Source organism: Pseudorasbora parva, chromosome 4 (genome assembly GCF_024679245.1).
Source record: "Pseudorasbora parva isolate DD20220531a chromosome 4, ASM2467924v1, whole genome shotgun sequence".
Taxonomy (NCBI): Eukaryota; Metazoa; Chordata; class Actinopteri; order Cypriniformes; family Gobionidae; genus Pseudorasbora; species Pseudorasbora parva.
The window spans coordinates 7,744,320-7,760,342 of record NC_090175.1 but is presented as its reverse complement, the minus strand read 5'-3'; the positions used below and the strand labels follow the sequence as shown (position 1 = coordinate 7,760,342).

Sequence of the window (16,023 nt, the reverse complement as noted above, 5' to 3'; positions counted from 1 at the left end):
AATACATAGACTGAGAGCAATATAATGAGAGGAATCTATTGTACTAAGTTTCATTTTCCTACTACAAAGGGTTCAAAAGTTATAGCAGTTTCAATGTTGTATTTTTGAACTGGTGGTGGCGCTATGGAGTTGGTTGTAGAGACTCCAAATTTGGTCCAATTATTTTTAATGAGCATCTTTACAAGTGTGCTAATTTTCATCATTTTCCTACTTATGGTTCATAGGGCTGCCATAGGAACCCAGTGGGGAGGAAGAATAATAATAATAAATATAGCTGCAAGCAGCGATTGCGGGGCCAAGCCAAAGATGCGGCAGTAGCGCAATGCAGAACCAGAAGGAAAAAAATGGCAGAAATAGAATGTACTTGAGTAATAGATAGGTTCAGAAGTATAGTTAGGATGAACTAAAAATTAACAGAAGTTCAGATGAACAAAATTAACAAAAACGCACTTATTTCTAATCCAAGAGGAAGAAAGATAAGTACAACACTTACTCTGATAATAAAGGAATCGAAATAACACATTGCACAACATTTTATAAAATTGCCCTCCACGGGATTCGAACCCTATATCTCTGGGTCCGGAGTCTGTCGCTTATCCTGTTGCGCCACTGGGGAGGCACTCTTTTACAAACCTGCAGAGGTCTGCTAACCAATTAGCATGCTAAGCTAACTAGCATAAAGACAAAAACACAGACAAGGTCAACTTCAGAGACTGATTTCTCAGAAACGGTAGCGAATATCAAAAATCCGTTCAGTCATTTCTGTGCGGCTCGGTCTGAAGATCATCTGAGCCAATTTTGGACAGAATTGGACAGATTTTGAAGGAGGAGTAGTGAAAAAACTGTTTTTCATTAGTTTCAATATGGTGGACAGTCACATGTTTGGAAAATGACAAATGAGACATTGGCGGAATCTGCATAAACCAGGGAACAAAATGACATAAATTGCATCAAATTTGGACAAAGGTTTCAAAAGTTATAAATGTTTTAGCAAAAAATCGTATATCTCTGGAACACTAGGTGGCGCTATTCTGAAACTTCTCAGGTACGTTTGGGACATGCTATCGGTCAAGCATACGAGATTTTGTGCAGATATGTCCAATATTTCAAAAGATATAGCAGTTTATGACAAAATTCAAAATGGCGGTCACGTGGTTCATCCAATCCTGACATATCCGGTATCGCCAGATTCGGCATGACACGGGGAATCCAAAGACACCAGGATTATGATTTTCTGACAAAGCGTTCAGAAGTTATGGGCAAAAATAGCCTTTTTTCATATCTCATGACCCCTAGGTGGCGCTGTTCCCAACTTTTGCATGGACCCTTAGATCATGGGGGTGATGAAGCATACCAATTTTCATTTCGATTGATCAAAGTTTGGCCGAGATACAGCCTCTGAACCAAATTTGGGTCGACCTTGTTAAGTTCATAACATCATAACTTTTGAACAAAGATGAATAAAAAAAATCTGTTTAGTCATTTCTATTTGGCTCAGTCCAAAGATCATTTCATTCAAATTTGAACAAAATTGGACAAACTTTGAAGGAGGAGTAGAGGAAAAACTAAATACTGTACTTTTCAAAATGGCCGTTACTGTAATGGGCGGAGCCTTAATGTAAGACATAGACTGAGATCAATATAATGAGAGGATTCTATTGTACTAAGTTTCATTTTCCTACTACAAAGGGTTCAAAAGTTATAAGAGTTTCAATGTTGTATTTTTGAACTGGTGGTGGCGCTATGGAGTTGGTTGTAGATACTCCAAATTTGGTCCAATTATTTTTAATGAGCATCTTTACAAGTGTGCTAATTTTCATCATTTTCCTACTTATGGTTCATAGGGCTGCCATAGGAACCCAGTGGGGAGGAAGAATAATAATAATAATAATAATAATAAGAAAACTAACAATTACAATAGGGGCTACAGCCCTTCGGGGCTTGGCCCCTAATAATAATAAATATAGCTGCTAGCAGCAATTGCGGGGCCAAGCCCATTATGGCTCTTTTTGGCTTTTTAGGACTTTTGATATTATTAGGAAACTTTTGAACATTGCCCAATTCACATGCTTAAACAACATAACTTAACTTAACTTACTACACATTGAATTTGACCAATCAATCTTCAAAGCTTTAGCCTATTGCTTTAAACAGTACACCACTCATACTTTGGTTTGTTTAATTTTATAAAGGCTTAAGAATTCGAAGGCAGAACTGCAGCTTTTGCCACTAAATGACAACATTACACACAATTTTATAAAGCTGTCCCTCATGGGACTCGAACCCATAACCTCACAATCCGGTGTCTGACACTCATCTCATTGCGCCACAGGGAAGACATGCGTTCATTGACATGCCATAGGTCCATAGTTAAAATTAGAAATTAACTCAAAATTAAGATTTTTGGATTTAATGAACAACATTATATATTTTTTTTGTGAAAAATTGCTTGAAATCATTCTTAGAAGTAATTCATGTCTGGAACGGAAGAACATTTTTGCAAATAACCATTTAGAATGCTAAGCTAATTAGCATAAAGACACAAACACAGACAAGTTCAACTTCAGAGGTAGATTTCTCCGGAACGGTAGCGAATATCAAAAATCTGTTCAGTCATTTCTGTGCGGCTCACTCCATATTTAATGTGAGCCAATTTTGAACAAAATTGGACAACATTTGAAGGAGGAGTAGCGAAAAAACTGTTTTTCACTTGATTCAATATGGCACACAGTCACATGTTTGGAAAATGACAAATGAGACATCGTCGAAATCTGCAAAACCCAGAGAACAAAATGACATAAATTATATAGAATATAGATAATGTTTTCAAAAGTTATAAACGTTTTAGCAAAAAATCATATATCTCTGGAACACTAGGTGGCGCTATTCTGAAACTTCTCATGTACATTCGGGACATGATGACGGTCATGCATACCAAATTGTGTGCAGATATGTCAAATATTATAAAAGATATCACATTTTATGACAAAATTCAAAATGGCGGTCACGTGATTCATCCGATCCTAACATATCTTATATCACCAGATTCAGCATGACACGAGGAATCCATAGACACCAATATTATGATTTTCTGACAAACCGTTCGGATGTTATGGGCAAAAATAGCCTTTTTTCATATCTCATGACCCCTAGGTGGCGCTGTTCCCAACTTTGGCATGGATCCTCAAATCATGGGTCTGATGAAGCATACCAATTTTCGTTTCGATTGGTCAAAGTTTGGCCGAGATACAGCCTCAGAACCAATTTTGGGTCAACCTTGTTAACTTTGAGACATCATAACTTTTTTTTTTTCCAAGGGTACAAAAAATTCTGTTCAGTCATTTCTGTGCGGCTCAGTCCAAATATTCTCTCTGCCAAGTTTGGACAAAATTAGACAAATTTTGAAGGAGGAGTAGCGAAAAAACTTAATACTGTACTTTTTAAAATGGCCATTACTGTAATGGGCGAAGTCTTAATGTAAGATATTAAATTTGATCAGCATGATGAGAGGAATCAGGTGTACTAAGTGGCATTTTTCTACCTCAAAGGGTTCAAAAGTTATAACAGTTTCAATGTTGAATTTTTGGACTGGTGGTGGCGCTATGGAGTTGGTCTTAGAGACTCCAAATTTGGTCCATTTACTATTGATGACTATCTCTACAAGTGTGCCAAATTTCATCATTTTCCTACTTACGGTTCATAGGGCTGCCATTGACTCCCATAGGGGAGGAAGAATAATAATAATAATATAGGAAACTAACAGATACAATAGGGGCTACAGCCCTTTCAGGGCTTGGCCCCTAATAATAAGAAAACTAACAATTACAATAGGGGCTACAGCCCTTCGGGGCTTGGCCCCTAATAATAATAATATAGGAAACTAACAGATACAATAGGGGCTACAGCCCTTTCAGGGCTTGGCCCCTAATTAAAATGTCTGTTCAACATGATCAGGTCCCTCACATGACAACGAGATGCGTTTAGCCACTTAGCCATTGTTTAAGTTCACCTGTTTTAGCTGGCTAGCTGTGTCTCGCGCTGGATTCCCGTGGGGACTCAGCGGTAGCCGGAAAAGGGCAAAGTCGAGAAGAGTGTCGTGTGTATGAAGAGGCTCTGCTTATCGGCTTGTCGGTTCTCAGTATTGAACGTGTCAGAGAGAAACTGTTTTCGATTCTGTCCTGCTGATCCGAGGGCCGCTGCTCGTTCAGTTACGTTCAGTTATATTGCATAATTCAGTTATATTGCATGCTCAGTATCAGCTGCCTGTGAGTTCATCAGATCTCTCAGCATAACATGACTCAGTTCAGTGAACTGTTGGAGTTACAACATATAATTCAAGACATTAGTTTATTTATATTCGGAGGGACTGTCACTCATGTCAGAAAGTGAGTAACTAAAGTAACGTGTGTGATCAGTGCTGATTTGAGACGCGAACCGTTTAGAACGATTCAGTCTGATTTGGTGAACTGGTTCACTAAAAAGAACCGGTTAAAAAGAACCGGTTAAAAAGAACGGTTCGTTAGTGAACCGGACATCACTAGAGTGATGATCCGATCGGGCTCACGAGTGAAGAAGAAATTGTTCGCATTTGTGCCTTTCCGAATTGTGAAAATTTGCAGCGAACACTTGACTAACTTACACAGACACAACACAGCCGGGCCGGTTGAAGAAAAATGCCATTCTGTGTTTAAAGACGGGTGCAGCCACTGTGGAGGTAATCTAAACTTTATTTATCCTTCCATTTGGGCACACACGGCTTGAGGAAAGATGTGCAGTAATAAAATAATCATGCTTTACACACACGATACTCCTCCCAACTGGACTGCCTTTTTTCCGGCTACTGCTGAGTTCCCACGGGACTTCAGCACGAGACACAGCTAGCCGCCTAAAACACTGTTTAACGTTAGATGAATTTAAACAATGGCTAAGTGGCTAAACGCATCTCGTTGTCATGTAAGGAACCTTTTCATGTTGAACAGACATTTTAATTGCATTTTGTGTCTTTTAAGAGGCACAAAGACACCCTTTACGTTTGTGCCCCCAAAGCTGCCGTTTTAGCTGAGGGGGTGCTCTGGGCATTAACTCTAATAGCTCCGTGTTGCAAGCACCAATCCGGTTCATTTTTTTTCTATAGACTGTACTCACAAAGATATAACGATCAAGATAAATGTAAAAATTTGCCGGAGTTGTCCTTTAAGTACTGTGCACTTACATCAAAAAATAAGTACTTACTTTGTTCAAATTGTATTGCAAAGCAATTTTGCTGATATTGAGATGGGATACGGGTAGAGTTAGGGACAGGTGTGTTTATTATGGGTACACTGTAAAAAAATTGTGCTGTAAAATAACGCTAATCTACTGGCAGCTGTGGTTGCCAGCAATTAACTGTTAATTTACAGCCCTCTACTGTTTATATACAGCTCTCCTTTTTTATAGTATGTTACTCGAATAATACCATCAAAGGTAACTTTTCATTTGGAAATCTGATTGCTTCAAACAGTTCTCATTTTACAACTAGTATTTATACTGTGAACTTGTTTAATTTGAGTCCTTTTACACTTAGTGTAGTAGAATGAATGTGAAAGAATGAAGAAACATGACTGTAAAGTTAGGGTCAGGTGTGGTGGTGTGGGTCAGTTTAAGGGTAAAGTTAGGGACAGGTGTGGTGGTGTGGGTCAGTTTAAGGGTAGAGTTAGGGTCAGGTGTGGTGGTGTGGGTCAGTTTAAGGGTAAAGTTAGGGACAGGTGTGGTGGTGTGGGTCAGTTTAAGGGTAAAGTTAGGGTCAGGTGGGGTGGTGTGGGTCAGTTTAAGGGTAAAGTTAGGGTCAGGTGTGGTGGTGTGGGTCAGTTTAAGGGTAAAGTTAGGGACAGGTGTGGTGGTGTGGGTCAGTTTAAGGGTAAAGTTAGGGTCAGGTGTGGTGGTGTGGGTCAGTTTAAGGGTAGAGTTAGGGTCAGGTGTGGTGGTGTGGGTCAGTTTAAGGGTAGAGTTAGGGTCAGGTGTGCTGGTATGGGTCAGTTTAAGGGTAACGTTAGAGACAGGTGTGGTGGTGTGGGTCAGTTTAAGGGTAGAGTTAGGGACAGGTTTTGTGGTGTGGGTCAGTTTAAGGGTAGAGTTAGAGACAGGTGTGGTGGTGTGGGTCAGTTTAAGGGTAGAGTTAGGGACAGGTGTGGTGGTGTGGGTCAGTTTAAGGGTAAAGTTAGGGTCAGGTGTGGTGGTGTGTGCCAGTTTAACGGTAAAGTTAGGGTCAGGTGTGGTGGTGTGGGTCAGTTAAAGGGTAGAGTTAGGGACAGGTGTGGTGGTGTGGGTCAGTTTAAGGGTAAAGTTAGGGACAGGTGGGGTGGTGTGGGTCAGTTTAAGGGTAAAGTTAGGGTCAGGTGGGGTGGTGTGGGTCAGTTTAAGGGTAAAGTTAGGGACAGGTGTGGTGGTGTGGGTCAGTTTAAGGGTAGAGTTAGGGTCAGGTGTGCTGGTATGGGTCAGTTTAAGGGTAAAGTTAGAGACAGGTGTGGTGGTGTGGGTCAGTTTAAGGGTAGAGTAAGGGACAGGTTTTGTGGTGTGGGTCAGTTTAAGGGTAGCGTTAGAGACAGGTGTGGGTCAGTTTAAGGGTAGAGTTAGGGACAGGTGTGGTGGTGTGGGTCAGTTTAAGGGTAAAGTTAGGGTCAGGTGTGGTGGTGTGTGCCAGTTTAACGGTACAGTTAGGGTCAGGTGTGGTGGTGTGGGTCAGTTTAAGGGTAAAGTTAGGGACAGGTGTGGTGGTGTGGGTCAGTTTAAGGGTAGAGTTAGGGACAGGTGTGGTGGTGTGGGTCAGTTGGAGGGTAGAGTTAGGGACAGGTGTGGTGGTGTGGGTAAGTTTAAGGGTAGAGTTAGGAACAGGTGTGGTGGTGTGGGTCAGTTTTAGGGTAAAGTTAGGACAGGTGTGGTGGTGTGGGTCAGTTTAAGGGTAGAGTTAGGGACAGGTGTGGTGGTGTGGGTCAGTTTAACGGTAGAGTTAGGGACAGGTGTGGTGGTGTGGGTCAGTTTAAGGGTAGAGTTAGAGACAGGTGTGGTGGTGTGGGTCAGTTTAAGGGTAAAGTTAGGGTCAGGTGTGGTGGTGTGGGTCAGTTTAAGGGTAGAGTTAGAGACAGGTGTGGTGGTGTGAGTCAGTTTAAGGGTAGAGTTAGAGACAGGTGTGGTGGTGTGGGTCAGTTTAAGGGTAGAGTTAGGGACAGGTGTGGTGGTGTGGGTCAGTTTGTGGGTAGAGTTAGGGACAGGTGAGGTGGTGTGGGCCAGTTTAAGGGTAGAGTTAGGGACAGGTGTGGTGGTGTGGGTCAGTTTAAGGGTAGAGTTAGGGTCAGGTGTGGTGGTGTGGGTCAGTTTAAGGGTAGAGTTAGGGACAGGTGTGGTGGTGTGGGTCAGTTTAAGGGTAGAGTTAGGGACAGGTGAGGTGGTGTGGGTCAGTTTAAGGGTAGAGATAGGGTCAGGTGTGATGGTGTGGGTCAGTTTAAGGGTAGAGTTAGGGACAGGTGTGGTGGTGTGGGTCAGTTTAAGGGTAAAGATAGGGTCAGGTGTGATGGTGTGGGTCAGTTTAAGGGTAAAGTTAGGGACAGGTGTGGTGGTGTGGGTCAGTTTAAGGGTAAAGATAGGGTCAGGTGTGGTGGTGTGGGTCAGTTTAAGGGTAGAGTTAGGGTCAGGTGTGGTGGTGTGGGTCAGTTTAAGGGTAGAGTTAGGGACAGGTGTGGTGGTGTGGGTCAGTTTAAGGGTAGAGTTAGGGACAGGTGAGGTGGTGTGGGTCAGTTTAAGGGTAGAGTTAGGGACAGGTGTGGTGGTGTGGGTCAGTTTAAGGGTAGAGTTAGGGACAGGTGAGGTGGTGTGGGTCAGTTTAAGGGTAGAGATAGGGACAGGTGTGGTGGTGTGGGTCAGTTTAAGGGTAGAGTTAGGGACAGGTGTGGTGGTGTGGGTCAGTTTAAGGGTAGAGTTAGGGACAGGTGTGGTGGTGTGGGTCAGTTTAAGGGTAGAGTTAGGGACAGGTGTGGTGGTGTGGGTCAGTTTAAGGGTAGAGATAGGGACAGGTGTGGTGGTGTGGGTCAGTTTAAGGGTAGAGATAGGGACAGGTGTGGTGGTGTGGGTCAGGTAAGGGTAGAGTTAGGGTCAGGTGTGGTGGTGTGGGTAAGTTTAAGGGTAGAGTTAGGGTCAGGTGTGGTGGTGTGGGTCAGTTTAAGGGTAGAGTTAGGGACAGGTGTGGTGGTGTGGGTCAGTTTAAGGTAGGGCTGGACAATAATTCAATATCAATATATATCGCGATATAATTTTTTTCAATAACGGTGATATGATTTTTAAACACATTTCCGATATTTCGATAAATATATAACAGCATTCCTCACTGACTGACATTCAGGGCGCAGCCGTCAAGAGCAGAACATGATTGGCTACTCGCGCGATGACGTACACCACAGAAACGCAGTCAGTGCTCAGCTGTAGTAGGCTGATAGATCCAACGCGGCAAGTTTTAGCTACAAAAAGAGTTTCCCTGACCGCAACACAAATGTGACTGAACGAACTTCCACAAATAAGGAGAAAGAAATAGTTGATAAGAGAAGAAAGACTAACGTTAATTCAGTGGGGTGGAAGTGGTTCGGCGTGTCCCCCGCACTTTTAATAGTGTATTTTCATCCCCCGCACTTTTACTGGGTCTCACCGGTCCTAGTCGACCCGCTCCGAGCGGGATTCGAAACGGCGTTACCTGGAGCGAGGGCGGGCAAGTTAACAGAGACGCCAAAGACCGCTTTCTCTAACCTCGGTTGACTGCACGCTTCTTGAGGTCTATTCGTATCTAAATATGAGGAGGACGCTCTCTCACAGAAAGTCCAAAAGCGGATTCGTAGAACTAATGTTACTGTCACGCTGGAGCTGCAGCTGAAGGACAACGTTACATATACAAATCCATATGAGCTGAAAGGTGACGATCGACAGTCAGACGATTGCGACAATATATGAAAGCAATGAAGGAGCATCATGAGCAACAAAACTGTTTTCAACTCTGATAATAATCATAAATGTTTGTTGAGCATCAAATCCTAATATGAGAATGATGAGTGACACTGAAGACTGGAGAAATTATGATAAATTCAGCTTTGATCACAGGAATAAATGACACTTTACTATATATTCACTTAGTGAACAGGTGATGTACATCAGAATAATATTTCACTGTATTACGTTTTTTACTGCATTTTTAATTAAATAAATGCAGCATTAAATATATTCTATAGTTTTGCATAAAAGGAGAATAGAGCGCTATGAATTGTTCTTCACTGAAATTTAAAACTTAAAAGAAAATGCTCAATAAACTGCGTCTGTGGCATAGGAGCGCTGTACGCTGTGACTCTGCATTGCTTCTATAGCGCATCATTTTGCACACGGGATGCACATTAAGTGCATTTTGCCGCTCTGTATTGAGGTTATGCACGTGACATCACCGTCAGTGATCGGTTCCACCATCTGAAGAAGATCCATCCGCTAGAATATTCTGAGTCAGGCTGAATCCTGGCTGAAGCACTTTTGTTTAATCTATATTAAGAATAATATAATCAGCATATGTTGTAGTTTAAACTTAAAGATATTAATATTAATAAAGTGAGAGTCTTGTGTTTATTTGATGTTGATTTCACATTTCTTTTTCATATAAAGGCTAAATACAAATAAAAGGTGAACATTAATTTATTTGTACTGGTTTTATTTCTAAAATATATAGTTTTATAGGAGGATTATTCATAGACTTGGCAAATACATTTTTCAGAAGTTTGTAGGTACAGACATCCTTTGTGGCAGTTCTTAGTAGTTTTTTCTAAAGCTTTTATATAGTTCATATCGATATCGGAATTATATCGTATCGACCGAAATTAAGAAAAATATCGTGATATGAATTTTGGCCATATCGTCCAGCCCTAGTTTAATGGTAAAGTTATAGACAGGTGTGGTGGTGTGGGTCAGTTTAAGGGTAAAGTTAGAGACAGGTGTGGTGGTGTGGGTCAGTTTAAGGGTAGAGTTAGGGACAGGTGAGGTGGTGTGGGTCAGTTTAAGGGTAAAGTTAGAGACAGGTGTGGTGGTGTGGGTCAGTTTAAGGGTAAAGTTAGGGACAGGTGAGGTGGTGTGGGTCAGTTCAAGGGTAAAGTTAGAGACAGGTGTGGTGATGTGGGTCAGTTTAAGGGTAGAGTTAGGGACAGGTGTGGTGGTGTGGGTCAGTTTAAGGGTAGAGTTAGGGACAGGTGTGGTGGTGTGGGTCAGTTTAAGGGTAGAGTTAGGGACAGGTGTGGTGGTGTGGGTCAGTTTAAGGGTAGAGTTAGAGACAGGTGTGGTGGTGTGGGTCAGTTTAAGGGTAGAGTTAGGGAAAGGTGAGGTGGTGTGGGTCAGTTTAAGGGTAAAGTTAGGGACAGGTGTGGTGGTGTGGGTCAGTTTAAGGGTAGAGTTAGGGACAGGTGTGGTGGTGTGGGTCAGTTTAAGGGTAGAGTTAGGGACAGGTGTGGTGGTGTGGGTCAGTTTAAGGGTAGAGTTAGGGACAGGTGTGGTGGTGTGGGTCAGTTTAAGGGTAAAGTTAGGGACAGGTGTGGTGGTGTGGGTCAGTTTAAGGGTAAAGTTAGGGTCAGGTGTGGTGGTGTGGGTCAGTTTAAGGGTAGAGTTAGGGACAGGTGTGGGTCAGTTTAAGGGTAGAGTTAGAGACAGGTGTGGTGGTGTGGGTCAGTTTAAGGGTAGAGTTAGGGACAGGTGAGGTGGTGTGGGTCAGTTTAAGGGTAAAGTTAGGGACAGGTGTGGTGGTGTGGGTCAGTTTAAGGGTGGAGTTAGGGTCAGGTGGGTGGTGTGGGTCAGTTTAAGGGTAGAGTTAGGGTCAGGTGTGATGGTGTGGGTCAGTTTAAGGGTAAAGTTAGGGACAGGTGTGGTGGTGTGGGTTAGTTTAAGGGTAAAGTTAGGGACAGGTGTGGTGGTGTGGGTCAGTTTAAGGGTAGAGTTAGGGTCAGGTGGGGTGGTGTGGGTCAGTTTAAGGGTAGAGTTAGGGTCAGGTGTGATGGTGTGGGTCAGTTTAAGGGTAAAGTTAGGGACAGGTGTGGTGGTGTGGGTCAGTTTAAGGGTAGAGTTAGGGTCAGGTGTGGTGGTGTGGGTCAGTTTAAGGGTAGAGTTAGGGTCAGGTGTGGTGGTGTGGGTCAGTTTAAGGGTAGAGTTAAGGACAGGTGGGGTGGTGTTGGTCAGTTTAAGGGTAGTGTTAGGGACAGGTGTGGTGGTGTGTCTCAGTTTAGAGTTAGGGACAGGTGTGGTGGTGTGGGTCAGTTTAAGGGTAGAGTTAGGGACAGGTGTGGTGGTGTGGGTCAGTTTAAGGGTAGAGTTAGGGACAGGTGAGGTGGTGTGGGTCAGTTTAAGGGTAGAGTTAGGGACAGGTGTGGTGGTGTGGGTAAGTTTAAGGGTAGAGTTAGGGACAGGTGTGGTGGTGTGGGTCAGTTTAAGGGTAGAGTTAGAGACCGGTGTGGTAGTGTGGGTCAGTTTAAGGGTAGAGTTAGGGTCAGGTGTGGTGGTGTGGGTAAGTTTAAGGGTAGAGTTAGGGTCAGGTGTGGTGGTGTGGGTCAGTTTAAGGGTAGAGTTAGGGACAGGTGTGGTGGTGTCGGTCAGTTTAAGGGTAGAGTTAGAGACAGGTGTGGTGGTGTGGGTCAGTTTAAGGGTAGAGTTAGGGACAGGTGTGGTGGTGTGGGTCAGTTTAAGGGTAAAGTTAGGGACAGGTGTGGTGGTGTGGGTCAGTTTAAGGGTAGAGTTAGGGTCAGGTGGGGTGGTGTGGGTCAGTATAAGGGTAAAGTAAGGGACAGGTGTAGTGGTGTGGGTCAGTTTAAGGGTAGAGTTAGGGTCAGGTGGGGTGGTGTGGGTCAGTTTAAGGGTAAAGTTAGGGTCAGGTGGGGTGGTGTGGGTCAGTTTAAGGGTAGAGTTAGGGACAGGTGTGGTGGTGTGGGTCAGTTTAAGGGTAGAGTTAGGGACAGGTGTGGTGGTGTGGGTCAGTTTAAGGGTAGAGTTAGGGTCAGGTGTGGTGGTGTGAGTCAGTTTAAGGGTAGAGTTAGGTACAGGTGTGGTGGTGTGGGTCAGTTTAAGGGTAGAGTTAGGGACAGGTGTGGTGGTGTGGGTCAGTTTAAGGGTAGAGTTAGAGACAGGTGTGGTGGTGTGGGTCAGTTTAAGGGTAGAGTTAGGGACAGGTGTGGTGGTGTGGGTCAGTTTAAGGGTAGAGTTAGAGACAGGTGTGGTGGTGTGAGTCAGTTTAAGGGTAAAGTTAGGGACAGGTGTGGTGGTTTGGGTCAGTTTAAGGGTAGAGTTAGGGACAGGTGTGGCGGTGTGGGTCAGTTTAAGGGTAGAGTTAGGGACAGGTGTGGTGGTGTGGGTCTGTTTAAGGGTAGAGTTAGGGACAGGTGTGCTGGTATGGGTCAGTTTAAGGGTAGAGTTAGGGACAGGTGTGGTGGTGTGGGTCTGTTTAAGGGTAGAGTTAGGGACAGGTGTGGCGGTGTGGGTCAGTTTAAGGGTAGAGTTAGAGACAGGTGTGGTGGTGTGGGTCTGTTTAAGGGTAGAGTTAGGGACAGGTGCGGTGGTGTGGGTCAGTTTAAGGGTAGAGTTAGGGACAGGTGTGGTGGTGTGGGTCAGTTTAAGGGTAGAGTTAGGGACAGGTGTGGTGGTGTGGGTCAGTTTAAGGGTAGAGTTAGGGACAGGTGTGGTGGTGTGGGTCAGTTTAAGGGTAGAGTTAGGGACAGGTGTGGTGGTGTGGGTCAGTTTAAGGGTAAAGTTAGGGACAGGTGAGGTGGTGTGGGTCCTCACCTTAAGGGTAGAGTTAGGACAGGTGTGGTGGTGTGGGTCAGTTTAAGGGTAAAGTTAGGGACAGGTGTGGTGGTGTGGGTCACTTTAAGGGTAAAGTTAGGGTCAGGTGTGGTGGTGTGGGTCAGTTTAAGGGTAGAGTTAGGACAGGTGTGGTGGTGTGGGTCAGTTTAAGGGTAGAGTTAGGGACAGGTGTGGTGGTGTGGGTCAGTTTAAGGGTAGGGTTAGGGACAGGTGTGGTGGTGTGTCTCAGTTTAGAGTTAGGGACAGGTGTGGTGGTGTGGGTCAGTTTAAGGGTAGAGTTAGGGACAGGTGTGGTGGTGTGGGTCAGTTTAAGGGTAGAGTTAGGGACAGGTGTGGTAATGGGACTCGATGATGGTGAGATTAGTTCTCTGTGTGGATCAGCTGTTGTCAGACTCCTTCTGCAGACACAAATCTCACTGGAGTGGATTATTCCAATTATTGGCAAACTAAATGTTTGAAAATGTAAACTGATATTTCCTGACACACTATTGCAAAATACTGTATCTACTGTAAATAACTGGCTTAAAGATTTTTTTGGGGGGTGAAAATACTAACGTGCCAAAGACTTTTATATAGTACTGTACAATAAAAATGAAAATGAAGTGCAGATGTGACATTACTTAAAAAAATTCTAATTCTAATTTTGTGGCACTTAAATTATTTGGCTCCTATTTTTCCCCTATAGGAGCCGATGCTCCTTAATTGATGTTTTAGTCTGGAGCCCTGATCAGTTCAGATGAAGATTTCAACCTTTTTCATCGCTATTTTGATTTATACTTACAGATACACCTTTGTAATTGAATAATTATGATGGAAGGTCATGGCTTAAATAAAATTTTCCTGTTTTCTATATATTTCCTGTAGATCCTCCAAAGAGCGTCTCAGCGTCCGTCAGTCCGTCTGTAATAGTGGAGGGAGATTCAGTGACTCTGAGCTGCAGCAGTGACTCAAACCCTCCTGCAGAAATCCGCTGGTTTAAAGGAAGAACATCTCTGGGATCTGGCGACACCTACAGGATCACTAATATTGAGTCTGAGGCCAGTGGAAACTATCATTGCTCTGCTAGAAACAAACACGGATCTCAGATCTCTGCTCCTGTGAACGTGAATGTCATGTGTGAGTCTGCCTTTACTTTTGAGCAGTTCTGGTTGATAACTGTTTAATCATTGGTCTTATTGAATGACATTTTTATATATTTTTTTATTTTCCTGTAGATCCTCCAAAGAGCGTCTCAGTGTCCGTCAGTCCGTCTGTAATAGTGGAGGGAGATTCAGTGACTCTGAGCTGCAGCAGTGACTCAAACCCTCCTGCTGTGAACTTCAGCTGGTTTAAGGAGGATCAAACCTCAGCTGTTGGATCTGGACAGAGTTTCAGCATCTCCAGCTTTAACTCCAGTTTCAGTGGACGCTTCTACTGTGAGGCTCAGAATAAATATGGCTCTCAGAGATCAGCGTCTGTTTCACTCTCTGTTAAAGGTATTTCCTATAAACACACTCCTTCAGTTCAATCTGTCTCTCGTGTGAAATGATCTCATGATCATCTTGTTTCAGGATTTCAGAGAGCAGATCTGCACACAGTTTATGGGCTCGTGGCGGGATTGATCTTCATCATCATCGTCATCATCATTGTCATCATCATCGTGTTCATAAAGTGAGTGAAGTTTGTCTGCACACTAAACAAAAATTCAATCGCACATCTAAAATAAACTGACTCTCCTTTTTTTAAACACAAACATTTTTTAATAGTTTTCTCTCTGTTTTCAGGAGGAAGAAGAGGAGAGAAGGAGGAACTGAAGACTTGAATCAAAAGCAGGTGAGTCGGCAAACACACACCTCCATCTACAACTCAATACAGTGAGATTGTGTCGCAACTTTGAACACAATAGTGTGTGTGTTACAGGTCTGCAAAGAAACAGGCATCTTTCCAGTGAAACACATTTATTAGAAGAATGTTTTCTGAAAGAATTAAATATTTAGTGTCAATTATGAATGGAACATCTCAGTTCACTTATTTCTCTAATAATTTCTGCACAAACTCTTTTTCTTTAAACATGTCTTATACTCACTCATTCACTTGCTCAATGAACACAAAAGAAACCAAATGTAACTTAGTTTGTACTCTTAAACAATCATTTTGTATGTTAAACCCTTTTAGTGTGCGCACATTTTCAGTCAAAGCATAATTAACATGCTTTGAATATGTCTAAATAATTATGTTCTCACGTGCCGCATTTCGTGACTCTTTCTGTCCTATGCACATGAACAGAAACTAATGTGTGCTTTCGTTAACTCTACTACGACTTTATGACACAATTTACACAAAATGGCGGACATTAGTGAAGTCCATGTGCTTCACTGAACTCACATTACTAGTCACTGATTCGTGTAACCATTATAGACGGTTTCAACGGCAGCAACATAAACAAACGCTACTGCGCATGCGCGCTTTTGTGGCCCAAACTTAACTTCCAGTAGACATCAATAACACCAGAGGATGCGTTATCTTTCTTATGCGTTAGCATCTTTAATTTTGATTGTGCACCATTATCTTAATGTATAGATTTTTTTTTGTTTCAGCATGTTTATTTTAAATAATCTCCCATTTATGTCTTTAATATAGAGTGGGAAAACGCCCCACTTAAAGGGTAGGCAAAACTGAAAATCCTGTCATTCATTACTCACCGTCACGTTGATCCCAGATTTTCCGCTAGAAAAAAATGGTGCCGGTCAAAGTGACCGGCAGAGGTTTCGTTTTCCGGACATTTTGATGATATGCCGGTCAAAAACTCCTGAAATCAGTTTATGTAACTTTAAAAAAATGACATAATCAGGCCGTATATGCAACATGTTTATTAGCCAAACTTTCAAATAGACGGAAAAAAAACATGAACGTCCGATTGGCGTCAATCAACCAATTTTTTTTACTCATAGGCGTAATTTGCGGGTGGGACATGTCCCCACCACTTTTTTTTAAAACATCTTGCTTCACGGATTAACCTAACTAATACAAACAAAACATCTCTGGTTAACTAGAAGAGTATCATTTCATTCGTTTGTTAAATAAGAGGCGATCTGACGCTCGTTGCCTCTGTTATCAGTGGAGCAGATTTCTCTCGTGGCTCCTGCAGTCTCCACACAGACGAGCGCTTTAATCTAACGCTTAAAGAGCATATTGCAGGTTAGAGACTCCAGT

The 16,023-nt window shown here is 43.0% G+C and overlaps 1 protein-coding gene across 1 annotated transcript in view; it reads left to right on the top strand.

Moving 5' to 3' along the window:
• The window catches only part of LOC137073756 (neurotrimin-like), a 44,839-nt gene that overhangs the window by 22,014 nt on the left and 6,802 nt on the right, over positions 1 to 16,023 (top strand). The window contains exons 5-8 of the mRNA XM_067442466.1: positions 13,696 to 13,947; positions 14,046 to 14,306; positions 14,382 to 14,481; positions 14,595 to 14,643. Of these exons, the coding sequence (XP_067298567.1) occupies positions 13,696 to 13,947; positions 14,046 to 14,306; positions 14,382 to 14,481; positions 14,595 to 14,643 (662 nt within the window). The remainder of the gene's footprint in view (positions 1 to 13,695; positions 13,948 to 14,045; positions 14,307 to 14,381; positions 14,482 to 14,594; positions 14,644 to 16,023) is intronic.